We start from the raw sequence: 26523 nt of genomic DNA, 5'->3' as shown, positions 1-26523 counted from the left end.
TTCCAGCCAGAAAGATATTTCTCTCTCTCTATGTAAACCCGCTGGATAGAACATTCGCGTTGGATTTATTTCCGAGGCGCACGATTATGGTTAGTTTTTAGGGAACAAGAACGCTGGAAAGCTCCCGTTCTTGCGAGACCGAAAGTTTTATGCGATATCGGAAATCGCATTTCGCACGAAGGCGTAGATAACTGCGTGGCCCAACTACCTATGGGAAGTTGCTCGCGTATGCCACGTATATCGTACGATATAACAGTCCTCGTGCGCCTCTGGTTAATCCTACGTCTCGGGCGAGTTATGCTCCTCGACTTTGTCAACCGTATTGCGGTCTGCGTTTAGTATATTGGACAGCGGCCACTTCCGGCCGGAAGTTCATAAGACACTGCGGCACTCGAACCTGACCGTAGCTCCTCGGTGTTATATGCAAAGCATATCGATCGCGAGCAAACAAGCGAGCCGTTGCTTCGCGATGCGGTGGTATCTCCTGGCCTGTTTGTGCTTTCACGCGCGTTTGTTGGTCTTTTCGGACGTTACTGTTCTCCCACGTACATAACCTAAAAACAATAGGGTAAAAATAAAATAGAACGAACATGCAGCGCGGTGGACAAGTTATATTAAAACACATCTTATTGAATGACAGTGTGCTTTAAAATCCTAACGGTTTTCAACCGTTTATGTTAAATAAATAAATAAAGTCTGTAGAATATTTCTTCGAAACGGAATATTTCTCTTCGACATATACCATAAGTACCCCGCGTTTTGCAACGCTCTGTTGAAGAGGGTAAAGTGCAACGATCGGTTGCCTCTAATTCGCGCTGTTGGATCAATGATCGGTGCTACTAGGTTACTCCTACAGCGGTGTATAGAAACAATCGCGTAGGCCTGGATTGCGGGCGTGAATAGCTTTTTACGCGGACGAGACCAGGATTGAAACTGGATCGCGCGAGTATTCCTACTCGACGGGAGAAGAACGAGAAGGAGGGATGAAGCGTGTGACATTTACATATCCGCGTCACAGAAGCTGCACGGGAGATCGGGCGATATTATTTTCGCGCGTCAGCGCCGGTTATTGGCGCAGATGGATATTTTCTGAGTCGGGTTCAGTGGCATTATACCCGACGATGAGCAGTGGCATCAATAGAGAGCACTGTGAGGCAGGCCCTACGTTTATGCCGATAAAGAGGCCCTCCACTTTCCCACCCCCCGCACCGGGTAATATTCCGATACGGAATTGCCCATAGCAGCGTTAAGCTGGAAACTCCAGATGTCGCGGATTATAATCGTTCGAGTGACCTGCTCGATTGAACTCGCTATGGTAAATTCCTAAGGTAAATCCCTTCCCCCCCCCCCCAGTGACAATATTTCCTCCGCGATGGAACGACGTATAAGTCGGACGAAATATTCGAAACATTCGATTAGACCAAACACCTTAAATCTTAACTGTCGCGTTTAAAGTGGCCATTTTAAATCAGGCCCGCTATTAATAGGCATGCATGCTTTCGTTTGCAGATACAGGCGAAGCGCGAGCTGTTCTTCAAAGGCGACAACACCGGAATAATATCGTCGCCGTCTGTGCCGTCTGTACCTCCGCCCCAGCCGCCGTCGCAGGCCCCGTCGTCGGTGAGCACGTCGTCGACGACGACCACGACCACCACGACGCTCGCCTCGCCCAACGCAGCACCGCCAGCTTCCTCGACCGTCTACACGAGCGTCACGTCCTCGGCGCCTTCCTCGAAGCCACGATTGCCTCCGTCCACGGTGATCTTGAACCAGAACGATGCGTCCGAGGACAGCAATAAAAGGGAGTCCAACAGGACCAGCGACAAAGAGGCCGCTGTCCTCCATCATCCGCGACCGACGCCGCCAACCAAGCCCAAAGAGCTCGACGGTTACGTGGGCTTCGCGAACCTGCCCAACCAAGTCTACAGGAAGGCTGTTAAGAAGGGTTTCGACTTTACTCTCATGGTCGTCGGTTAGTGTGCTCTCTTTGTCAGCGAAGTTCCTTAGCCTCTTGCCGATCGATAAGAATTTTCTTGGTCCGTTGATTAATCGAGCTGGTCGAAGTAGTTGGACGGTCAGATAAGTCTATCTTCTATCTATCTTATATTTTTTTTTATATCTTTTATATTTGCTTCGTTTTCTAAATACGGGATCTTCTAATTATCTGGGGTAGCATATCAGCGGTGAATTTAAGTAACATAATTGCCATTCTTTTCGGGCATGGAATTCGGGGAGAATGCGAGGATCGGCAGAAAGGATTGCACGCAAAACTAATGACCGTTATATTGATGGTCGACGCGTGTACTCTATTTATTCCGAAGTGAATTCGTTTTCGCAAATGGGTCGCGGAGAATGCATAGTATGACTTCGTACGTCTCCCTTCGTTAACCTCCATTGTGCAAGTGGACGGTACAATGGGCGTATCGTATTTTCTTCCTTTTCTCTGCCGAGCTTCTCACATCGGGAGAAAAAAAGCTCCGTTTCTCCTACAGTTGGTATTTCAATTTCGTCAAGGATATTGCCTTGTAAACTTCCATCTGCTTAACACGTGCAGAACGTTCTTTCGCCCGGTTGCATTAGGGCTGTCTTCAAGTAGCAGGGGTTCTCATTTGCATTAACGTCATCCCGCTTAAGGGGGTTGGGAAGTAATAAATGAATATAGAGAAAATTTCTGTTTCACTTTTTAAGCTTCATTTCGTTGACTTTAATGCGCAAAAAGAAAATTTTAAATATATTCATAGGGAAAAAAGTTATAAATATAAATGTGAGAGCGTGTACGCGATGCAACTTTTGATGGTGAACACGATTCCGGACAGGTGAATTACCTAAAACACAAAGTAAAGACACTTTTATAATCTGTAAGGCAGTATCCATCTTCTGCAGGAAGCAAAATTTTGTTAAACAAATTAATACAATTTTTATGTTGATATTTCTGATTTTTCCTTTTTTGTAGGAAAAATATTTTTTATCTTTTTTTAAAGAATTTATATTGAAAATGTGCTCCCAGTACATGGAGGGGAATAGTTTCCTGCAGCTCCCTGTAAATTTTCATTCAAATTTTATGTTCGCCGTTTTGGAAAACGTAGTTTCTGCGAAATCGTGTTTAAAGTTGGACATCGTTAACCGATCTCATGTGCAGGCTCGTACATTTTTTACTGTAATTCCTTCATTCTTTAGAAGCATTCGGGGTCCGGTTGCGCTTAAAATACGTAGAAAAGATGTAGCTAGCGGAATAAGCAAACATTCTAAAAACCAGTTTTCAAAAATGTTGAGGTTAACCTAACCTAACCCCTTAAATTCATCGTCCGCTAACGTTACGAATTTTTTACACGCAATATTTATCGCCGTGCTCGGGAAACCGTTACATGTAATTTTGCGGCAGCGAGGGCAGCTGTGCGAAAGTTATCGCGTTAAACGGTCGCCGAGATGAAAGTTTGAAATTCGAGAATATAAGCGGAGTGGCGCTATTATTAGTACCGGCATAAACAGAGTCATTTCTCCGTAAATAGAGCAATTGAAACGTTTAGCCTTGGGAAAGAGAAGGCGCGGCTCTTTGGCCAGTTCAAGGTACGCGAAACGAAAGGTCAGGGTACCGTTTGGTATTTAGGATTGTCCCGAAAAATAACTAAGCGCGCATGTCGGGCCCGTTACCGACCGTAGATAATCTCGACTCACTTGCTTTCTGTGGCGTCTGTTTACAGGGGAGTCTGGACTGGGCAAATCGACTTTGATCAACTCAATGTTCCTCGCCGATATATACAGCTCCGAGTACCCTGGTCCTAGCCTTAGGGTTAAGAAAACCGTAGCCGTAGAGACTAGCAAAGTGCTGCTGAAGGAGAACGGTGTGAACCTTACACTGACTGTCGTCGACACGCCCGGCTTTGGTGACGCGGTCGACAATAGCAATTGGTAACTCAAATTTTATTTGATTGTCCGTAATTGGAGAGATACTACGGGTTTGATAATATCTATACGCCTATTTCAGCTGGGTACCAGTAATCGAGTACATTGAATCAAAATACGAGGAGTTCCTGAATGCCGAATCGCGCGTAGTGAGGAGGCAGATACCAGATAGTCGAGTGCATTGCTGTCTCTACTTTGTCGCGCCATCTGGCCACGGATTGAAGCCACTGGACGTCGAGTTCATGCAGCGTCTTCACGACAAAGTTAATATCATACCTGTCATCGCTAAAGCTGATACCATGACGCCGGATGAGTGCGCTCACTTCAAGAAACAAGTACGTATTGTTGCCGCTTGTACCGCGCGACGCGCCAGTGGTTTTCGGCCGTCCAGTATTTTCGCGTGATTTTCTCGAAAATAAAGCGCGATATCAAAAAAAGCTACTCTTTCTTTTCGATTTGTAACAGGCAAATAAGTCGGGAGGGAGGAATAAAATTTTCTGATATTGCGCCTCGTTTTCGAGAAAATCGACTTTGAAATTCTTGACGAGGAGAGCCTGCGTTTAAAGAATCAAACGCGCGGCGCACGCGCTTTAACTACGGAGGTTGAGAGTTTTCTTCTTGGTACAGATTTTAAACGAGATAGCGCAGCACAAGATCAAGATCTACGAGTTTCCAGAAGTGGAGGAGGAGGAGGAAAGCAAACTGCATAAAGTTCTCAGAGACCGAGTGCCATTCGCGGTAGTTGGGGCGAACACCGTTGTCGAGCACGACGGCAGGAAAGTTCGCGGAAGAAAGTACCCGTGGGGAGTCGCGGAAGGTGGGCAATTCTGTAACTTTGGAATCGCTTTGATTCCGATATATCTTCTTAAATGTTCAGAGGTAATCGTGCGTTCTTTCTCCGGACTGTTTAGTGGAGAATTTGGAGCACTGCGATTTCATAGCCCTTCGAAACATGGTGATTAGAACGCACTTGCAAGACTTGAAGGACGTGACAAATAACGTGCACTACGAGAACTTCCGGTGTCGCACGTTAGCCGGCGTCGGGGTGGATGGAAAGCCGACGAAAGTCTCCAATAAGTAAGTGTGCGCCTACCGTTTCCGATCCGTAAATTTGTCGAGCTCATTCGCTAGTCAAGCAAGTCATGTACGTTTATTTAAACCGTGAAGCCATTCACGAATACACGGATATTATTCGTTTAAAGTGTACGCTAGGTAATCTGTAAGCACAGAGCGGAAAAAGAACGTGGCATAACACACGAACAGTTTAACATCCAATAATACGCGAAATTCTGTAATAAGTTTCTCGATTACGTCGACTTCTTTTCTTCTTCATTTCTATTTTTGTTCGCAAAATAAGTACAAGAGCTTGTAGCGTATTGTTTTCGTTTCTCGGTGTAAAGATTTGAAAGAAGCTTGTGCATGCAAACTATCGAAGGGTAAAGATTACTTTTGCAAGTTCTATACTTTGAAGCCGAATAATGTTAGCGATCTTAAGATGTACCGTAGCGTAAGTTAGAGACGAGAGCGATCCCGAGACAAAAAAAAAAATGTATTATTCTGCGATAGTACAATCCTCTACTTGAATTTTAATGCTGATTTCTTATTGGTTAGTTTGTGCCCCCCAGGAGTGATGAACAGTTTCATGACCGTGTGGTAAGTCTTTTTATGGCCAGGATCGTGTAATATAGTTTTGTGTGCACAAGCCTTGTCCGATTTCCATTTACTGCGTATTAGCTTTAGGTGCATTTATGTTTAGTTCGAAGGGGGTTCACTTCACTAGCGGACGCGAAACTTTGTACACTTACACTTCGGTTTGGTAGGGCACGATGCCGCGGCAATGCATCGGCTAATGTAATGGAAATATGTCGATAGATTCCACCGATAGTGAACCCTCTAATTGACCGTTTAGTTTCTGCAAGTAGATCGCATTACAAAGTGTATCCTTGTGTTCCTCTTATTTTCATTTTAGCGGAGAAACATGTTGCTACTTCTTTTTAGTATTATTGGGTATATTACATGAATCTGCTTGCTTTTAGTACACACTTCATTCCGTTATCTCTCAGCGAGTATTCTCCCCTGATGTCGATCCACGCAAAACAAACTCTAATTCTCTTCTCCTCCATTACATCGCAATTTACCCACACGTGTAGATAGATCACTCGATCGGACGCAAACTAATAATTAGTATCTAAAATAAACAGACAGACAGAAACAATTTATACTTAGTGTCTACCTCCGTGCAAGCATTTTGACTCCGGGCCGTTCCCGTGTACTTTGTAGGAACCCTCTGGCGCAGTTGGAGGAAGAGAAGAGGGAGCACGAGAATAAAATGAAGAAGATGGAGATCGACATGGAGCAAGTGTTCGAGATAAAAGTGCGGGAGAAGAAGCAGAAGCTTAAGGATTCCGAAGCAGACGTGAGTATCGGGCGTTCTCTTAGTTTGTAGGCACGCGGAAACGTCGGGGAAAAGTCGCTGTAACGGGAATGACGATCTGTCCGCAGTTGCAAAGAAGGCACGAGCAGATGCGGCGCTCTTTGGAGCAGCAGGTGCGCGAACTGGAGGATAAGAGGCGAGCGTTCGAAGCTGAGAAGCTAACATGGGAGCAACAGACTGGGCAGAGTATCGAGGAATTACGCAGGCGCAGTCTGGAGGCGAATTCAAAAGAGTAAGTATATCGTTTGACTGTAACAGGTCTGCTTCTGATTGTTCATATCCGTACGATCCATCATGTTTCATTTTTTTTTTCTCTCCCGTGTGGAAAGATATCGGGAACAAAAACAAGCTTCTTGCACGAACGGAGAGGTACTTTGCGACCCAAAGAACATAGCTTTTGTAATTATAATTATAGGGAGATGGATAAAACTGCTTATGTCTTTGCTTCGAAGATCATTCAGCCAAATACGCGCAGTGAAAGCATTTGTAATTCAGCTTATAATACAGATTAATAAATTGTATCTCGTTACGAACCACTGCTACTAATCTCAATCGTACTTGCAATCTCTGATAAATTTTGAACGCTGAGAGTTTCGAAAATGAATCAAAGGTTCCGTAGATGCTGTCTCATAGCGAAGCGCTTAGCCTAATAGCAGGAAATCACTAATAATTATTAATAAGCATGTTCGACGTGGCCATCTTTCTCAACTTAATTGAAGTCAATTCAGCGATTGTTCTCAAACAATGTTGCCTCGTTCCAGGGTATCAAGTTTAATAACTTTCCATCAGAATATACAGAAAACGCCTTTCTTAATAAACTATCCGAAACTACTGTCGCTCTCGCGCGCTCCCTTCTGGAGCAAATGTTACAGGGATTTTATTATTTCTTTAAATGTCTCGTGGAATAATCGAAGAAAGTATGATTTTTTACATGTTCTAGATTGTGTGTCATGTCTGTTCTACATATGCACCACATTTACCTAAAGCAAAACCGTGAAAGAGAACAGATACATGTCGTACAAAGATCTCTCGTCCCTTCGGAACGCTTATGTTATAAAGTTTAGCACTGAATGCCTCGTGCGATGTAACAAGTACCAATAGATAGTGTAATATTTTAAGAGAAAAAAAAAAGCTTTACGGACGAATGTTATGTCATGCTTGCGCTTGTTTGTTTGTTGTGTGTATACCATATCGGGGTGTCCCTAATTTAGGACGGGATCAGTGTCCTCCGAGGGATCTGGCGGTGGCGGGGGTACATTGAGGGGATCCCGAGGGATAGGAAGTCTCCTACGCCGTCACACCAGTTTCAAATCACCTCAAGACAGCCCTACACAGATACAGCTTGTCATACAACATCCCGAGCATCCTTAGTAGATCGTAGATTCTGTCTACATTTACTTACAAAAGCTCCTGCGTCGGTGTGTGTCCAAGTGCTAAATCTTTGGATCCGACAACATCGATCTCATTTCACGCATCGCGGCACACGTCACACTTCATCGTAGCTTAACGTGCCTGGCGTGTACGCGCTCACTTGGAAATTATAACGCTCGCCACGCAATATCTACTAGAATTATTACGAAAGAAAGTGTCGGACATTTCAGTTTTGCAGCTCTCGTTACGTTTCTGTTTTTTTTTTTACTTCTGATATTTTAACGATGAGAACGATGTTGTACCCGAAGCATACGAAGTATCCTTGAATGCAAAAGCAAAGACGTACATGCTCGATGGTATTAAGTAGCACCGTTGTTAGCTCGGAACCGAAGCGACTAGCGATACTCGACAATGATCACTTGTTACACCGACGCTTGTCTGATTAACGAAAGAACCGAGTACAGACGGTAAAATTTTGCACCATAATTGACTAACGTTTAATAGTCGATAACGTTTAATTATAGAACAAGAGACGAGGAAAACAGAATAGACTTTGTGCTGCGAGAGAAGCCGAGCTTTAGATTAACGAGTAGGGGAGAAGGTCCATATCGAAGAATCTCGATAGTAATCTTTTACACTGGCCCTATAGATATATTTAGAAGGGCGTATTTTTGGCACAAAGTTTGATAAACTTTATGTACGAAACGCAAAAGACCTTTATATTCCTATGAACGTCACACTGTTTTTATATCCACTGTAACGCGCGTCACGCTCATACATAATTATCTGTACGAACTGAACAACACTCACAGAACTTCGTAGAGTACGGAAAGCCATTGTAAACTCTGAGCAAGCTGTCCCGCGCCTTGTTTTCGTCTCTACATTCCAGTCTCGCATGCCTGACATTCCCGTTACGAATCGGCATCTCTGTCCAGATATGATTCCTCTAAGAAATTCGAATTCGCTCGAAGAGACAGCTTGATAAAGGGTAGTACCTCACACGACCAATAATAATTACTCACAAACCGATTATTATACATTGTTAATTTCATCATTGAACCTTTTTTCGCAAATAAACGTAATGCTTTCCTAAAACATTTACTAACCATTTTCGTCGCCCTCATGCCTAGCCTCTCTTGTGGACGAGTACAAAAGGCATTGATAAATGTTTGCTTACCTTTAATGTGGTTTTGCAACAAAACGAAACGCGAGCGTAATTTTTCTCTGGCATCATTTAATTCCACGCCTATTGCGGCGGCCCCACGCTGTTATCGTTCAACTTCATCTTACGTGTCTATGTCTGGAACATTTGTTCCATCGCAAGTTGATGTAAAACTGCGAGCTACCTCGATGATTTCCGTTGTGAATGTACGTTGCACCGCTGTAACGACTCATCGATCGTTAACTAACGGGCTTTATCGCAGCGAGCAGCTGTTTTAAATTTAAGGATCATGCGCGAGTATTTGAGAGAAATGTCCGAGTAATCCACAAAGTACAAGAAGCGTGCCAAACACATTAACACTCAAATAACAAAGAGTACGATTATAACACTTGCAAAACAGCAGCATGCGGCTTAATGGTCGTGGCTCATGAAAGTGTATATATTTCTCGAAGCATGATTTTGGCATGACTAGATTTTACATTTCTGTATTGACACTACTGTTACGGATGAAAGTGCACATTGTTCTTGCGACACGCGGTAAGATATATAGAAAAGTTGAACGCTGAAAATCGTCGATGTCGCTGAAAATCAGTTTGCTGCAAAGGACACGTTTTGGTTGTAATTAAGAAACGAATATCAAGTGTATTCGATGGGGAATTATTTATGAACTCGAATCTCGAATAGCAGAATGATAGTGTTTGGGGAAGCATCAATGTTCTTTATTAAATGGGTGCAATGCCCAGGGCAGTGATTCGTTAACACTGTAAGTTACGCTGTCCGTCTAGCAATCGCAGTATAATCGTCCCTTTCTACAGCACTTTAATCTTTTCCAGGGCCGTCGACGGTAAGGATAAGAAGAACAAGAAGAAAGGACTCTTCTAAATCGACTCCGGGAAGGCAACGCGAAGAGTGAGCTTTCCTCAAAGTAGTTCAAAGATTCGTTTAACGGGCGATCACGTGAAAGATCGTGGTCCGCTTGAATGAAGAATCGAGCAGAGGGTAACGTTTTCCCCTTGACAGATTCGTTAATAATCTCTCGTACTACTGTGCGTCTAATTTTTGCATTTCGACTGGCTAAGAGAACACTTGATGGCACTGCTTGGAGGGTAGAGCGTAGTACGAGAGATACGTTAATGAATTAACGAGCAACGAGCATGCGTCGCTTAATTCACACAGTTGATGTGTATACAAACGTGCATATCGCTCCAAGTTTCTACGAGTTTTCTCATTTTACGAGCATAACGTTATGCTTTCAGGAGTGAGACGAAAGAGTGTTTCTTCTATCGTGTTCGCCTGTGCTTCTTTGCGCTTCCTATTATTAATATTCAACAAATCATACTATAGCATAATTCGACTTATGATATTTGTACAAAATGTAGGCATAGTTTCAAAGGACGTAAATTTTCTTTCGACGAGAGCGATCGAAAAGAAGCAATGATAACCCACCCCGTCTTCTTGTCTTAATTCTATGATTTCGAATCGTTTCTCGTGTCACTTTCAGTTCTTGTATTCCACAAACGATATCGAAGTATCTAAAGACGAGGCGGCTTGCAAAAGAATCGCTCTTGTGCAATCGTGTTGTACCATACATAATCATAGTAACATGTTCAGTTGATCGTAAATCGGAGGAACCGTTGCAGAATTATTTCTGTTAAAATCTATGTCTAGGGATAGTATAACGAAATTGGATGTCTAAAAATTATTTCATATCGTTTGGAATTAACTAGAGAATAATACGTTTGAATATAAACTGCACACCTGTCGCAAGGAAGAAATTGTACAGAGAATTCTTTCCAATCGTATCTTGAATTCCGGGTATCCCGGTTGGATGCTTCTGATTATCGATGGCGTGTGGAACATCGCTCGCAATTAATCGTTTCGTTCAACGGCAACGCGCCATTCTGCGATGGAGGGTTGAATGTGATTTACGAAGGAGGTTTATGTATAAATGAATCGAAGGTATCCATAAGTTTAAGTCCGATTCGTGTAAATTTAAGTTGTACCGATAGCGACACTAATCAACTGCGCGGCAAACATGAATTGTATAAATAAATGTAAGTGCGTTGGATCGTTGCGGTTCGAGACGGTGCGTGCCATTCTTTTCTTTACTTGTAAACCCTCGAATAATAGTAGTGATAAGTTAATCGCGGAGAGCCGTAGCTGGGTGGCGCATAATCGCGCGAAGAAAACGCGGCGTCTCGAATCTGTCCAACTTATACATCGGTAATTCTATATGAGCAAGGATGGGCAAACGAGCGATGTACGTTCCTTAAACATTTTCAAGACAGCGTCACACATCCGCCGCGGAGGAGAAACGTTTGCCCACTCTTGGATCGGTATTCTAAGCTAATTAAATTACTCGTGTGCCAAGACGAAGAGGATAAGCATTTTATATAACGCTAGTACGTGATTCTTCGGTCACTGCAAAGCAAGATTCGCGCGATCTTGAACCGGGCGGGGGGGGGGGGGAGGAGAGAAACGGAAGGAAGACGACGTCTCCAACGATCGGCAAGAACCACGTGTCACATTCCTATTTTGTACGCAATTTTTCTAGTTAACTCGTCAGCTCGAACTTCGCCGTCGCCGACAATCCGCAAAGACGCTCAAACGTTATACTATTCGAAACTAAAAGTAAGGAGAAGAAAAAGACAAAAAAGAAATCTGCGAAGCTAAGATATACAGCGATTTGTATTCGAAGGTAGAGCTAAATGAAACGCTCTCCGAGATGCCCGCGCTCGATTCTACTACAGGCAACAAGAATTACGCTTGGAAATCGGAGCCCTCGATGCGACGGAGCGGCAATGAGTTACTTTATAAGAACGGGCGCTTTAGTGGCGATCGAACGGTCCGTATTTTTCTGCACTGATAACGTTAAGCTGAATCATCACTAGCGTTCAGAGTTCATCAACGATGGCCCACCGAGCTACGATATTTTTCTCTAAACACGCGCTGACCCGCCATACACACGACTCTCGTTTCCATGTACAAATTCAGTTCTCCACGAGAAAAAAGTGTCTGCCACTTTTATGGACGTTCTAACGCGACGATCATATCCGTGCGTCTCAAGTACAAAGATACTGTAAAGCAGGAAGCCGTGGGAATCGTTCAGCTTTCGTGTTCAAGGGACGCAGGGACAGGCGAGAAGGAGTTCGTCGAACGTAGAGTACTTAAAATTCCACTTCGGTGCCATTATGATTCATTAGCCCGTCGCGATCTGATTCGATCGTACGAAGTGATTTGCCAGAATTCTCCCATGTACGATAGGGAAGATCGCAACGAGTTGAGATGGTACTCGAGGGACTCTCGTCGTAACGCAGAGGGAATCATTGACGTCTCCGTGCGCTGTCTTTCGACGGAGGCGGTAATGAACGATAAGCTTATCTCGATTGTAACGATTTTATCTGAACACATGAGCCATGTACGAATCATTGCTTGGTTCAGGGAACGAAGCTATTTATACGTTTCATCAGTGTTCTATCAGCATGTAGCTGTTAAGGTCCCAGAGATCGACGAAACGGAAGAAAGATGTATCAGTTACTGTATGTGTGTACTTCTAATCGGTGATGCTTGCGATAATTCATAGTTAATCGTGTCAGGATCATGTCGGAGACATGGTGTCATTCTCTATGTGCAAGGACAAAAGGGGGAGGCGAAAGTAGATAAATACGAAAACACAAACTATATTTTGCCGTGCCAGACGAAAACGAAGCTGCCGCCGCTACTTGTAGAACACATTGTAATAATAATAATAATACTAATAATAACAACAATATTCATGAGATCACGATTAGTACATTATCATACTTTAGGATTATGTATTCAGTAAATTATATATAAAATATCGTAAGTGTTGCTACGTTTTCAAACCCCCAAGTCACTCTCTGTTTCGCTCTCGGCGCATTAAATGAGAAGCTTTTCTTTTTATAATTAGAGGAAGTACGTGGAGGTCCTCCATTATGGAAGCGTATCTAGGGTGGGGCATGTAGGACTCGTGCCCTGGGCGCCAATGTGGGGAACGCAAAAAAGCCGAAAGAAATAGTGTTTCTTGAATAAATTTATTTGGATGGTTAATGTTAGTAGTTTACGCTTGTTATTTGTGTGCTTCGCATGCCTTTAGAGAAGCTTCGAAAAAAACTTGCTGCACTTTTCGGCTTCATTTACCTCCAACTTTCGTCTCTTCTGCCCTTCAGCTCCACTTTCTTTAAAAAGATTATCTAAATTCTAAATAAAATGTTTTGTGTGCTGAACACTTTTAACAAAGAAGTAGAACAGAAAAGATGGAATTGGAATGATGTGGGGGGAGCGCAAATTCTACGCTTGCCCTAGGCACTGTTTACACTAAATACGCCACTGGAGGAATAAGATAAGGAAAGTTTGATGTTTGATTATTTCTTTATTTATATGCAGTCTGAGGTCATGGGATTCTTGTAGGGGCTCTATAAATCATTATGCAACCAATTTCATCGACAAAATTCCTTATTCGTTGCTGAAAAAGGTCATTTACACATTTGTTCAGTTTCTTTTTATTAGAGAATGGTACTTATCCCTTTATTGCAATAATTCAAGAATGTCGGGCACAGAAATGCTAGCGGCGCGTAGCGGTGAATGGCGTGAACTAGTGTGAGCGTCAACATGCCCAGGTTCTCAATAAGTTCATTTTACAGGTAATGGCTAGGTATAAAATAGACCTTACATCCAATGTAAATTTTTATCACAAGAATTCGGGACTCTAGGCCTCCTTATCATTTCCGTGTCGCATGCAGCGTTATTACTTCAGAGTAGAATTCAACCGCAATCCTACTAGCGGTAAGCATTGAAACCAAACACGGTGACAGAAAAATGCCTTGGCTGATAGGTCTATCCTACACCTCGTCTGTGGAACGAGAGAAAGAGCACCTTTACCGACTTTATCGGGTCTGTAATTGATTTGAGCATAGTTCCCAAAGTCAGCGCTATTTCACGTTGAGTGCGCGACAATGCAATGAATTCTCCCCAGTCGATATTTCAGTTCGTGCGAAGTTGTTGCCATTCTATATCTCGTCTGTGATAAGATAAAACTGAAGATTTCAATTACGTGATTAGGGAAAAGTATGATAATATTGTATAACGCTATCCCTGTTACTAGTGAATGCATAAATTATCTACGATATTCCCAATGCTTGGCATCACACAACGATTTAACCGATCTAGTAACTTTGTGCCTTAATAGGATTCAATTACAGACAGATCTAATGGAACCAATCAGCAAAAGCGGATGCGACTATCGTGCTTTGTAAATACATTCCAATTGCAATTTTGAATTCCGTACAATCATGATATAGCACTTTCGATTAACTGCTATCGCAAAGTAATCGTGACTGACAGTGGATTCACAGTATCAGATAGCAGTTGTATCACCATGAACCGAATAGTGGTATTTGGAGCTACAGGCAATACAGGATTGTGTGCCTTAAACAGTGCCATAAACAAGGGTATTCCTTTTCACTTTTCATTCACTGTAAACGATTAAGATTTCTACATTATATTGGAATATAAATAAATCAACACTAAAGAGACAAACAAAAACGATACTTTAATATCTATAATATTGGCTTTTTATCATATATTTGACGGTGGCGTTGTGAAATTTAGGATTAAACGTAAGGGCGTTTGTGAGGGACACGGAGAAAGTACCAGCAAATTTCCGAGATAAAGTAGAAACGATCGTTGGTGACGTTACCAATGCGGAACAAGTCTCGAATGCAGTATCTAACAGAGATGCGGTGGTCGTCGTGCTCGGCACGCGGAATGACTTGAGTAAACGCTATTTCCTAAGGAAAGACAAGCCTTTAATCGTGGGTCGCATAATTTTATATTTAATGCTTCCAGGTTCTACTACCGTGCTGTCTCAGGGCATGAGAAATATAATAGACGCTATGAAAGCGCATAACGTAGGCGTAGTATCAGTTTGTTTGTCCGGTAAATGTTTTGTCCTAAGATACATTACTCGAAACGCATTCAATTTCACGCGAGATCTCAAACGCTATTTTATCCTCGGTAGCATTTCTGTTCTACAAGCCCGAAGCGGTGCCTGGTATATTTAAAAACTTAAATGCAGACCACCAACGTATGTTTGACCTTCTGAAGGAAAGCCAATTAAACTGGATCGCGGTATTGCCCCCTCACATCGCAGGTATTCTTAGTACCGAGGCGTGCGTCGAGCTTGACCTTCTATAATATTCAAGCAAACTTTTCTTTTCAGACGCTCCGAGCTCGAAGTATGTAGTGAAATACGACGAGTCCCCTGGCCGAGCTATTTCCAAGCACGATTTGGGCGCTTTTCTTATCGAAAGTCTTGAACAAACAGAGCGCTATCAAAGAGTCTGTGGTATCGCGAATGTTTCGTAGCATGCTGCGAAGTAGAACTACGCGCAAATTACAGCTACTTCGCTCTCTACTGCGAGTGAACTACATTAGGTGAAACACGTTTGCATTTAAAACTGTCGGTGGTTCTAAGCATTTGTCGGAATAAGTATAACTTACATTTTATAATAAATGAACGAGACTTAAGAGTTAACGAATGAGAAGTATTTCTGTATTTAAGAGTAATTAAAAAAATAATTTACGAAATAAATAAGTTATGCGTGCTCTGTGAAACATTTACATATGGAACATGGAAGAATCTTGCAGAGGCGAGGCTCATTCTTGTTATCGCATAATTATGATAATTTCTTTACCATGTGTGTTCTGTGGGCTACTCCGCTTAAATCGAAGAACTTTGGCATTTGAAAGTTTGGCATTGGAGGAGGCGGCGGACCGGCGCACTGGGCACTTCTCTCCCTAAGCTTCGCTTTAGTAAACGCTGCGGTAGAATACACAACATCGTTAATCCCGTACGCTTTGAACGGATCGCACGTTTTGTATCCGTTTTTAAGGTAAAAAACTTCTTGACCCTTGGTTATTAAATATACATTTTTAATTCCTTTCTTTGCTACATATTCCTCAGCCCCGTGTAGCAATCTAGATCCGAGTCCCTGGGACCTGCACTTGTAATCGATTATAACTGAAACGCAGAGAGGGGAGATTAAATCTTGCCATCTCTTCCTTGTACCCTTCGGCCAGCTAGACTCACCTGACTGTATGAAGCAGCTGTGACGGAGCCTGGGTATCAAGGATATCTTACAGTGACCCAGAACTCTGTTCTCTTTGTTAACGAGTACAAGACACGTGGGAAATTCATCGCACGATACGTTCAGAGACTTCAATCTGTTTCGCATAAAAAGTCTGATTACTTTTAACCCTTTTGTGGTCACACCTTCTTATAATCACAAGTTGGTCACCAGGGGTTCACTGTACCCCAGCGTCATTTTTTCAGTTACCATTTTCGTATTTTTGAATCTTTTAGCTTTTCAGTGATAATTGTACGTTCGTAATACTTATACAATCATGGTCTAATAGTCTTTTTCTAGAAATGTAAATTTTGATATGATAAATTTCGTAGTTGAAAATGATCAATTTTCCACGGTTGTGGGAAAAAACGGATTTTTTAATTTTTTTTTTTTCTTGCGGTAAATCCTCTTTGGAAGTCGTAAGGACACGACACTTTAACTCGAAAATTATACTTGAGGTACAATACACCCTGTGTGACCACGAAGGGTTAAGAAAGGAATTCCCCTGCCAAAGAAAGTTACTCCGATGTACCTAGCAGACACGCTTCGTGGCCATTCGGAGTTGAGTAGCTTGCAGCAATCTTGAATCAGATCTGGTCGTTTGTGAAGAGGGACTATGGTATAGTCCTTGTCCACAGTTGCCATTTTTCCTGCAAGTATATTCCGTAAGATTGACATATTCCTCGCAGAATATTTTCACACAAATTCACCTTTCCCAATTATAACACCTTATGCCATCGTTGAGAAGTGAGATAAAATCTCTTCAGATAGCGAGCGACGCGACAGCGTGATCTCATTCTCGGAAAAGGTAGATAATTTCAAAGAGCAACGCTACAAAGGGGGTCGGGGAAGAGCTCGTCGGAAGGTTAAAGAAAGCATATTTCGAGCGAATCGAGTGACATCGATCCGCTCGTTTTCTCCGAACGGGACCAACCGTGCCCCGAGCACGGGACGGTACGCGCAACAACCTGCGATTGACAGGCATCGAGAAATAGAGAGTGACGCGCGTCAGGCGAGCGCGATAAATAGTTCGCAGCAGATGTCCTTACCGTGTTTCTTTTTTTCCTCGCAGGGGACGAGAACTTGACACGCAGGTTTAAAGGTCACTGTGCTCTTCACCTGTACGTGTCCCGCGCGGAAATAGCCTTTCAGATTAGTGTCATCTTGGGCTAGGAACGATATTTCTGCTGAATACATCCCCACCGTTATGTAAAATTCTCACCACACCCGACAGCATTATTGGATATAACCGTCCCGTCCGAGTGTATCCCCGAATGGGAACAGGCATGCTTCTCGAGTTACTTTATCGCGGCGATTCTAGGCGTTAACGTCGCGCTCGATGTAAGTCGAAACGGATGCACTCCGCGCAACATTTGCGCTGTCACATCTATAATTGATAATAGTATATACAGAACTATTAGCTCCCTTCGCGATAGTGTATTTCTGAGATATTCGACGACACTCGCCTCCGAGCTGCACCTTTGCGATATAAAAAAAATATAAATGCTCCGACGCACGAATTCCTCTTTACGCTCGATGTCCTATTACGGGTCGCCCGTGACCCATTCCCTTTCGAACGCGAGTATCTTTTCCTCGCGTTTGACCCATTTTTCCGAATAGCCTCTGTTCTATATGCGAACACCGTCCTGCATTCTTTTTTCCAACAGTGACGATCAATGGCAGCGATGCCTCGGGAGGATGGCACGCAATGCGTTCATGCGCTGTCGTAATTATAGATTGCGGTACTTTTGGAGCTTCCTTAAATGTTCGGTGAATATTCCCGTCGCTGTCATTCCGAATACAGGAATAAAATAAATGATTACAGCTCGCTGCGTGTTTCATTTATAATTATACCCCATCATACGAGCTTTCGAAGCTGAAATCTTTAAGGGGTATGAGAGTCACTGGCCAGTGGCGAGAACGGTGGTTTATTTGTATTTACTCTTACGCTTTTAGTTTACGGTGTCAATGCGCGTTAAAAGTAAACAGCGGGTGTCAATGCATTTTACCTGGGAATATATTGACGAGTACGCGCATTAACATTGTTTACTGATCGCACTAATAAGGCATCGACTTACTGGCAATTATAAGCGCACTGTGCGATTAAACAATCGACGTGTCTTGACGTCTTCTTGAATTAAACATGTTGCCTGGAAGACCACCCGTAATAGGTAATGGTATATAAGTTCAAAGTTTCGCTGTAAGGATTCTTAGGGATCTAACGAAACTCTCTTCCTCACCTAACCTGCTATTGTTTGTTCCGTCGAATCCACAGAGAACCCCTTGGGACTCTCGTGGCACGACAGCGCATGGATTCCCGTGTTAAATCCGAACAACATAATGGACTACTTTTCCGAACGGAGTAACCCATTTTACGATAGGACCTGTAATAATGAAACCATTAAAATGCAACGCTTAAGCCCCGATCAGTTGCAGTAAGTTTCCTCCGAGTTGGATTACTCGATTCGAGATACTTGTAATCTACGATTATGCATCGACGAGTGGTTGTTTAATTGCAGGAATATGACTGGACTGGAGTATATCCTTCTGCACGTACAAGAGCCTATTTTATACGTCATTAGAAAGCAGCATCGTCATTCTCCGACTTTAGCGGCTCCTCTCGCAGATTATTATATCATAGCAGGTGTTGTGTACCAAGCTCCTGACTTGGCGTCTGTCGTGAGCTCTAGATTGGTACATGTTCTTTGCGAGCAACGCAGTAGCTCGGGTTTGAAACGTGTATTTAAATCGTAACATTGCGCTCCGCAGTTATCTACGGTGCATCACCTGCAGTCGGCTTTCGAAGAGGCCAGCTCTTGCTCGCGGTACCATCCTAGTAAAGGATATTACTGGGACTTCAAGAACGGAAAAGCTTTGGCTGCGAAGAAGGAGACGCCGGTCCGCGAAGAGCCGAGTTCTTTGTTCCAACGTCAGAGGGTGGATATGCTACTCGCCGAACTCACGCGCAAATTTCCACTGCCAGTCCCGAAGCCGGTGCACCAAGCTATCGAGTCATGTAAGTGGTTAGATCGCCGAGAATAGTAGTGCTAATTAAATTTCAAATGCAAAGCTAACGTTTACCCTTTGATTCCCCAGCGATGGAAATTAAGCAAGAGGTGAAAGTCGAGAAGAAGGACATGAAACCGCCGCCGGAAAAGAAGCCGAAGATTAATTAACAAAGACTATAATAGATAAGGTTCACGTGCGTATTTTATATCGCCTCTATTTTCACGGGACCTCGCGGAATAGGTACCTCCCGTGTCGATTAATTGTATATTTCCTTCCTGTAATATAAAAACTGTGATGAAGTCCGTTATGCGATAGATGTGATGTATTACATTAGCGTAAGATTAAAGGTAAGCCAAGTAAATATTACAGTGTTCTTTCATTTCTTTCTGCACCACGGGCAATCTGGATTATCCACCTCTTCTTCCATGTTTAGCTTCGTCTTTGGAGATTTTTTCTTCTTGGTACTCCTGTACCGTTTGCCACCCCAGAAGCTAGAATTAGGGCACCTCGACGGTTCTTTCTCGTGTGTCGGGGAGCAAGGGAAATCCCGACGTGCTCGTGCTCGAACGGTACGAGAACAAGTAGAAACACTGTTCGATACGACCTGCGAGATTCACGATTCATTTAACATCGAATAGAATTGATAGAACATTCTGCTACAAACTTTCAGATTGACCTGCAACGCCGGCCGAATACGATGCATGACGATTCTACCGTAAATTGCGAACAGTCCCCTCGTCAGAAGTGTCGAGGGCTAAACTGGTAATCGGTTCGCTGGGAATTTTGACGAGGATGGATCCGAGAGAAGAGGAAGCTTCGAAATGTCAAGATATATCAGCGCTTCAATTATTTCTCAGAATTTCATTTGTAATCGACCCGCTCGTTAACCAACGCGACTCTTGTCCAGGTAAATCACGCGTAACGCAGAAGTTATGATATGCGACGGAAGTACATGCTGCAGGGAATACGTGGACGCGGAGCAGACTCTCTCTTACGCGGACGAGTTCGTCAGGAGCCTGAGGCACGAGAAATGCAAGGTCATCCAATTGATTCGCCGACAGATCCGCAGCTTCCACGAGGCGCAAGTAAAGTCGCGCGAGTAAAGCGAGTTTGGCGTTTAAGCGACGAGAAATCATGGCTCTGTTCCCCAGCAGAAGTTGCCCCCGGTGTCATGCCTCCCAGATGCATCGAAGAAATGCCCTTCAGGAGCTTCGTATAGAATGATTCAAGGATCAAACATGAATGAAGCGACTAATACAGGAACACTTGGTCCTTTAATGGAGAGCTCGACGCCCACTCGTTCAGCAACGCTTGTGCATGCCTTAAGAAGGGTTCGCCAAAGAATATGCTTGATAGTGTCCATCGCTGCGATCATCATGCTCGGTATCTTACTGTACGGCGTCTACTTCCGCGCATATCTTTGCAACAGTGGCCAATCTTGCGTGACTACCGTTCGATACACCCACGCGAAGCACACGTTATTTTAGTCACGTCCTACCCACTTGATTTGTGATACGTAAATCAGTTGCAAACTGCAAGTGTTTAAAGGCGAATTGCTTGTAAAGACGGCGTGCGCGATGTCGCGATTTCAGGTGAGATTCGCCGTCGAATAAAGAAAGCTTCTAAGACTTGACACAAAATATATTAAACTTGGAATAATACACCATGTGTAGCGTTTAGTTAGTATGCAACTAGTCGTCTCGATGGTTCCTAGATCGTTCTCGGCCACGCGGGCCCCCCGACGACCCGTCAGCGTTGCAGCAGATCGTGTCGTCCCCTTTGTGCGATTCACGCGAAATAATCGACGATAGAACCAGTTGCGGCTCGGTCCCATTGAGCCTGCTGATCGGCGACGGTCAACGGCACGATTGTTTAGGCTTCGAGACCGGTCCTCCTGATATGTTTCCCCGTCCATCCTCTCGGGCAACTTTCTTACACGCAGCTCTCCGGACCAGGTATAGAATTGGCAATGATGATCTCCTTCGTCAAGTTACGATCGGCTTTGAAGCTGATTGGCTCCCAGGATTTTGCAGAAAATGGATTTAGCTGCAGCAAGAATCGAGGAGTCTTGAAAGGAAGCGTGATATATCAAAGGCTATGAACGACAGGGGGTTCGCAGAACTTACACTGCACTTGTTAGTCTGAAGCCCTTGCTTGTGAACGTCGTACGGTGCGAACAGCGTGTCTGGTCTTACTGGTAGAAACAGTTGTGGTTCACGCTTTATCTTCTCTTGGTCTGAAAGGACTGCTTACATTATTTAACATTCGCGGGGCACTGCGACGAGCTGGGGAACAGGCGTTACCTTGAGGTGACTGTATGATGTCCGGTTGATTGTTGAGCGCGTAGTCTTGTTTCAGGGTGTACTCGACGAAGTAGGTGTGATCCCCGTGCGTGACGTCCAGCATCGAGTTGTTCCTCGAGTCTGGCGGCGTGATTATCGGTTGCTTCATGTAGGGCTCGACGTGCACCGGGGAAGTGGTGCCTCTGCGTCGGTACATCATCAGCATCACCGAGAGCACGGTGACGCCGAACGCCATCACGCAACCCATCAGCAGTAAAATAAGCGGCACCATACTCACTCCGCTGTCTAAAACAACAAACACAAGCATCCCAGTTAGGATAGCTCGGAAGCGTTCAAAGTGAGTTACTCAAAATAATCAGAGAACCTCTTAAGCTAGCGACTGCTACATTTAATACATCGTACATGCGTTCCAGGTGTCTCCAATTCAACTCCACCCGATTCTCTAATCCTTCTGAGCAATGCTGAGCTTCTACTCAATACTTCGTACATCGAGTTACCTGTATGTTTCTCGGAGTCCCTTAACATAATGTCCTCGAGGAGGCTCACATCGCTCCGCCCTTTAGCGTTCACGGCGTACGTGACAACGTAAAAGTGCGTGGCCGGCAGGAGGTCCGCCACGGCGATGCGGAATATCGGCGCGTCTGCTGATACGCTGGACGCGTTCACTCGCAGATTCCCGGTGGCGACTTCGTATGCTTCCAGGCGAAACTCTTGCCTAAGACCTCCGTCGTATCCAGGCACGCACTCGACTTCCAGTATCTCCGAGCTTTGGTTCAACGACGCCTTTATCGTGCAATTGTTCAGAGGATTCGGTTTCACTGCGAACGTGCCAAGTAGGGAATTAGTTGGGATTCTCCTGCGTTCAAACGCGCTCGCTTGTCGGGGCCACATTTATACTTTTGGAACCAACAAGCCTATTATCCAAGCTTCGCTCAATTTACAAAGCCGACTGTACCTGCTGGGATGATCTGGTAGACGCAAGGCGCCTCCTGTTTCCCTATCACGTTCCTCCCCCAGCAAGTCAGGGCGCCGTAGTCCCTCTCGGACATTGGGGTGTACGCGAGCTCGCTGGTCGTCCCGTTATTGCCGTCGAACTTCGCCGGGGCCACCTCGAAGTTCTCGCCGCTGTTGTTGAACTCCCAGACGAACTCCACCTCGTTGGGATCGGCGTCCACCTCGCAGCGTACTTTCACCGACTCCTCCAGCGAAGCGCCGATGATCGTCATCTCCTTCGCTTTGCAAACGGGAGCGACTGTGCGTCGCGACCCACGCAGAAGGGCAGGGAATATAATTTTGCCATCGAACTAAGCCTTCGTAACTTATTCCCTCTGAATGCTTACACTGTATCCTCAGAGTGACCACGGGACTCGTGGTCTCGCCGCGGTCGTTGCTCGCCAAGCACGTGTAATTCCCCGCGTTATCGCGGCCTATCTTCTGCAGCACCAGACTCTGGGTGCTCATGATTATTCCGGCCGAGTTGTTTTGCGTCAGTACCGCGTCCTGCGGAGGACACGGTGATTATAATTACAGGAATCTCCATAAGAGAGGTCTCGGAATAAGAGACAATTGAGGGTCGGCTTTGGCTCAGTTGGTTAGGCGGCTGGCCAGTAACGCAAAGATCGTGGGTTCGAGCCCCATCATCACCCCTCGCTTCTTTTTTCCGTGGCTCCCCAACACACAGGAATTACCAAAACCACACCTATTCCTACGCTACTCACGTTGTGCCTCCACGTGATTCTGTGGTGCTCCGGGTTAGCTCGCACCTTGCACTCGAAGTAGACGTCGTCGCCCTCCTTAATCTTCTCCGCGTTCAGCGTGCTACCCAAGTGTAATTGTACTTTCGGTGGAACTACGGAGAAACAATCAGACCTTCAGTTAAATCACCAGAAGGGATGTCACACGCTCGGTCAAATACTCACAAACTACGTTTAATTGAAAGAAGTCTTCTAGAAACGCGTCTGGCAGTGCTGGGTTCTCCCCTCGACACTTGAGGATCTTCCCGTGGTCGTCGGGAATTGGCGAAAACATGAGCGTGCTCAAGACCACCGAGGCGTTGCCTCCATCGAGTACCTGGGCGAACGAAGCTTCTAAGTAAACGATACCACTGTGCTGCGTGTTAATATAAAGTAAGTTGGATCGATCGTCGTTTTTACTTTGCCGTTGTAGAAGTCGGCGTTCCCCTCCATCCAAGCGATTCGAGCTCTAGGATGCGAGCCTGTCGTCTCGCACGAGATCGAGTAGTCCTTCTCCGTTTCCAGGATCGTCGGCTTCGACAGGATTTTCACCGACAACGGTTTCACTGAGAATCAGTCGAGCTTTTTATTGCAGAAGCGAAGCAGAATGGACGTTGTTTATAATACTTACGGTAGACGTCTAAAAGGACAGTCTTCTCTAGCGCAGGTATCAGATTCGTGTTGGAGGCCCGACATTTGTAAGTAGTGTTACGGTGCTCCCTCCTCAACTGAGGTATCCTCAACTTACTCACGACAATGTTTTGCTCGATTTCTTCTAGCCTACTCTCCACTTCCTTCTCGTTCACCAGCCAGCTGACAACCGGCGTCGGTTTCCCTGCACGCAAGAAGGAGGATTGTATTCGCGGCGAGGTTGATTATGTACAATTGCGAGGCGTCTGTCGAGTAGAGGAAGAATTACCTCCCCTTACTTCGCAAGACAGTTCGAATTCCACGCCAACTTGGAACGGTCCCGCGGTGCTCTCCACTTCAACCCCGGAACTGTCGTAAATTAGGAGCACGTGCGGCGGAACTGAAAGCAATTTCCTTGAAGATTGCTGGAGAAGGTGTATCTCTTGTGTAATATACACGGTGGTCTGAAGAAGCGTGAACGGTTTCCTCATTCTATTTCTGCATTACAGGCTGCTGATTCCACCCTCGCTTCAGACCACCCTGCACAAGGCTTCCTTTGAATGGTACGTGCGAATCGGTACCGATTACTGTGAGATTCACTTGAAAGTTCCTCGTGGGCGAATTCTTGAAGTCTACCCTGCAACGGTAGATCCCCTCGTCGTCCAGCTGGACCGCCTCCAGGGAAAGGGCGGCAGGCTTTGTCACCGTGACGAAGTAGGCCCTCGGCCCTACCACGGTGCTGTCCGACCAGTTCAGGGCTTTGTTGAACGCCCTTCCTCGAACGTCGAAGCTGAAACGAATCGTTGGTTTGAGAGGGGTGGTGAATTATAGAATTTAATAGAACTATAATTCTATTTAATATAAACAGAATGTACCTGTAGATCGGTTTCACAGCATCGTCCCGAAACCAGAGCACCATGTATACGCGATCCTCTCGCGTGGACGGTTCAATGTCGCAAGGCAACCTGGCGGTGCGTCCCAGAACGGCGCTGACTTCGAAGGTTGCGACTGGAAAGAGGAGAAATCATATCTGTGAAGAGCATTTAATTGAATTGTTGCCATTTAGTAGGTATGACATGTATTTGGTTGGATCGCTGTCCAATGTCCACGAGCTGCTTATGTTATAGTAATCTCGATAACTATTTGCAGTGAATATCAAGAATGTGCCTTCCGATCGTTCTTCCTTCATCAGCTGTCTATTGACCCAGATGCGCCAGCAGCTAAGTGGGTAGGTGCTTGGTTGAACGTGTCTGACCAATGTGGATACAAGCTACTTAAGATACAAGCGTACATATGTATACATACAGTCTCCTATTGACAAAGGATGCCACGAGTTTGTGCCTTTACTTTTCCTCTGTCTACTATCTGTGCAAGTAGATATGCTACGCGATTTGTCAGCCACGTGTCTGACCATTACACGCTACACATTGCACGCGTCGATATCCGTTTAAGTAGATAAGTCACACTTTGGTCAGACCCAATGCAAGACTACTTAGAATACTGAGCAGAATATCCTCCTTTCCCAGAAGATTCATCTACCAGAAACTAAAATTCGTGGAGCCTAGTGGCACAAGCTCGCGCTCGTTGCAGGCACGTGCGCGAATTCGCCGGAAAGGAAGCTCCTCCAGAGCCGCAGCGGACAGAGAAGCACGTACCTAAGTCATCGTCCTTATCCCAATTGCCGGTGGCGTTCACGTAGACGACCACGGCGAGTATGTATCCGCTGATGACGAGCTTGACCGCGATCTCGGCGAGCGCCCCGATTGCCATCCCAAAGGGGAACGGTCTGAGGGGTGGCCTCGGTGCGTTCAGATCCGCTCCTTGCATAATGTCGCCCCGCGCCGACCTGTCCTCCGGCTCTCCTTTATTATCATTCCACGTCAAGAGGGTAGACAACCACCTCCCACCCCCGCCTCCTCCTCGTGTCCTCGTGCGGTGTCCTCCGAGCGTACGATACCCCGAGCGCGACGACAGGGAGCAGAGCGCAGGACACGCTTTCACCGATTAATTCTGCTGCCGAGAGAAGCTTTCGAGCGAACCTCCGACCGCTTCCCTATTGCGCCGTGCATCGAGAGTCCTTCGAGGATCTTTCCGCGGATCCCTCGCGAGCCTAATCCTCGAGCGGCTCTCGCCTCTACGCTGGCACGATCCTCTTCGACTCTATCTGCCACTCACGCCGACCCAGGCGGCTGGCAAGCGTTCGTCCTCTGCGGCGGGTCCCGCAGGATCGTTTCTAAGCTGATCGCCGCATCGCCAGCGGAAGAGCGAGGTCGGGGCGCTGGGACGCATCGGCAATGGCGATGACAGGGAAGGAGGACACCGTCGCGGCTCCCTCGTACCTCATCGGGCTGATCCTTGGACGAAGCAGCGACGCGGAGCTTTCTCTACGATAACCGCTCGGGAACGTGAAGCCTCCATGCGCTGCGCTTCTCGGAACCTTGCGCCTCCCGCGTTCCTCTCTCCTCTCGTAGCTCCGCTGCCCCAAGGAGCCTCCGCACAGCTTCCGCTCGATCTCTCGTCCCTGTCACTGGATCGCCCACCCGCGAACGTACCCCTGCGGCACGTTACTCGGGTCAGGGTGGAAGGCCGCCGCGACTCGGGGCACACGAGGCTACCGCGGACACTCGACGGGGCAGTTCCGCGTGAAGGAGACCGAGAGGAGAGCCGGCGAGCGTAGAGGGCTCCTCGTGACCGCGGTGTCGCAACGGGCAACGGTTCGCAGGCGTCGCTAACCCGACCACGGCGACGACGACGATGAGCGGCCGCCCGATCGATTTTCGTGAAAGTCAGTCTGATCTCGCTTCGTGTTTCGACGCTCTCGATTCCCGCA

At 45.6% G+C, this 26523-nt stretch overlaps 5 protein-coding genes and 1 long non-coding RNA gene across 20 annotated transcripts in view; 4 read left to right on the top strand and 2 right to left on the bottom strand.

The window, feature by feature from the left end:
* The window catches only part of Pnut (septin 7-like protein pnut), a 42372-nt gene extending 29650 nt beyond the window's left edge, over positions 1 to 12722 (top strand). For 5 of the 10 annotated variants that reach the window (XM_076810955.1, XM_076810954.1, XM_076810953.1 and 2 more), the window contains 9 exons: positions 1510 to 1972; positions 3702 to 3909; positions 3986 to 4238; positions 4531 to 4720; positions 4815 to 4980; positions 5515 to 5556; positions 6184 to 6319; positions 6406 to 6569; positions 7549 to 8803. In XM_076810955.1, the coding sequence (XP_076667070.1) occupies positions 1510 to 1972; positions 3702 to 3909; positions 3986 to 4238; positions 4531 to 4720; positions 4815 to 4980; positions 5515 to 5556; positions 6184 to 6319; positions 6406 to 6569; positions 7549 to 7708 (1782 nt within the window). In that variant the 3' untranslated portion in view covers positions 7709 to 8803. Of the gene's footprint in view, positions 1 to 1509; positions 1973 to 3701; positions 3910 to 3985; positions 4239 to 4530; positions 4721 to 4814; positions 4981 to 5514; positions 5557 to 6183; positions 6320 to 6405; positions 6570 to 7548; positions 8804 to 9703 lie in introns of those variants that run through there. The other 5 variants (XM_076810957.1, XM_076810956.1, XM_076810950.1 and 2 more) reach the window with 4 other exon arrangements.
* A 1433-nt stretch (positions 12723 to 14155) lies between these two features.
* Naa80 (N-alpha-acetyltransferase 80) lies at positions 14156 to 17495 on the bottom strand. Of its 3 annotated transcripts, XM_076810959.1 has the most exons (5): positions 17068 to 17495; positions 16551 to 16668; positions 15982 to 16115; positions 15587 to 15912; positions 14156 to 14365 (listed from the first exon to the last, which is right to left on the bottom strand). In XM_076810959.1, exons 1-5 carry the CDS (start codon positions 17213 to 17215, stop codon positions 14363 to 14365), a joined length of 729 nt encoding a protein of 242 aa, XP_076667074.1. In that variant the 5' UTR covers positions 17216 to 17495; the 3' UTR covers positions 14156 to 14362. The 3 variants fall into 3 exon arrangements, with proteins under 3 accessions (XP_076667074.1, XP_076667073.1, XP_076667075.1); XM_076810958.1 differs by lacking the exon at positions 14156 to 14365 and having other exon boundaries at positions 15423 to 15912; positions 17068 to 17493; XM_076810960.1 differs by lacking the exons at positions 14156 to 14365; positions 17068 to 17495 and adding an exon at positions 16729 to 17015 and having other exon boundaries at positions 15423 to 15912.
* Positions 14200 to 17846, top strand: LOC143368345 (flavin reductase (NADPH)). Of its 2 annotated transcripts, none has more exons than XM_076810963.1 (5): positions 14200 to 14341; positions 14502 to 14666; positions 14739 to 14828; positions 14911 to 15042; positions 17522 to 17846. In XM_076810963.1, exons 1-5 carry the CDS (start codon positions 14269 to 14271, stop codon positions 17686 to 17688), a joined length of 627 nt encoding a protein of 208 aa, XP_076667078.1. In that variant the 5' UTR covers positions 14200 to 14268; the 3' UTR covers positions 17689 to 17846. The 2 variants fall into 2 exon arrangements, with proteins under 2 accessions (XP_076667078.1, XP_076667079.1); XM_076810964.1 differs by lacking the exon at positions 17522 to 17846 and adding an exon at positions 15112 to 15486.
* A 77-nt stretch (positions 17847 to 17923) lies between these two features.
* On the top strand, positions 17924 to 19393 carry Med6 (mediator complex subunit 6). Of its 2 annotated transcripts, none has more exons than XM_076810961.1 (5): positions 17924 to 18189; positions 18294 to 18453; positions 18538 to 18712; positions 18788 to 19022; positions 19100 to 19393. In XM_076810961.1, exons 1-5 carry the CDS (start codon positions 18162 to 18164, stop codon positions 19192 to 19194), a joined length of 693 nt encoding a protein of 230 aa, XP_076667076.1. In that variant the 5' UTR covers positions 17924 to 18161; the 3' UTR covers positions 19195 to 19393. The 2 variants fall into 2 exon arrangements, with proteins under 2 accessions (XP_076667076.1, XP_076667077.1); XM_076810962.1 differs by having other exon boundaries at positions 17931 to 18189; positions 18788 to 19034; positions 19115 to 19393.
* A 1254-nt stretch (positions 19394 to 20647) lies between these two features.
* Positions 20648 to 26501, bottom strand: Side-iii (sidestep III). 2 transcript variants are annotated; one of them, XM_076810945.1, is made up of 14 exons: positions 25349 to 26501; positions 24569 to 24701; positions 24275 to 24483; positions 23983 to 24093; positions 23695 to 23898; positions 23484 to 23629; positions 23250 to 23400; positions 23049 to 23179; positions 22671 to 22830; positions 22286 to 22582; positions 21828 to 22148; positions 21331 to 21615; positions 21154 to 21272; positions 20648 to 21073 (listed from the first exon to the last, which is right to left on the bottom strand). In XM_076810945.1, exons 1-14 carry the CDS (start codon positions 25518 to 25520, stop codon positions 20960 to 20962), a joined length of 2553 nt encoding a protein of 850 aa, XP_076667060.1. In that variant the 5' UTR covers positions 25521 to 26501; the 3' UTR covers positions 20648 to 20959. The 2 variants fall into 2 exon arrangements, with proteins under 2 accessions (XP_076667060.1, XP_076667061.1); XM_076810946.1 differs by having other exon boundaries at positions 21154 to 21263; positions 25349 to 26499.
* Positions 23326 to 24353, top strand: LOC143368346 (uncharacterized). The gene is made up of 4 exons (XR_013085218.1): positions 23326 to 23456; positions 23659 to 23761; positions 23843 to 24127; positions 24203 to 24353. It is a non-coding gene; the product is annotated as an uncharacterized LOC143368346 (long non-coding RNA).
* Positions 26502 to 26523: the final 22 nt, after the last annotated feature.

The sequence above is a fragment of the Andrena cerasifolii genome, chromosome 4 (assembly GCF_050908995.1).
Source record: "Andrena cerasifolii isolate SP2316 chromosome 4, iyAndCera1_principal, whole genome shotgun sequence".
NCBI classification, from domain to species: domain Eukaryota; kingdom Metazoa; phylum Arthropoda; class Insecta; order Hymenoptera; family Andrenidae; genus Andrena; species Andrena cerasifolii.
This window is presented reverse-complemented; position numbering and strand designations above follow the sequence as displayed.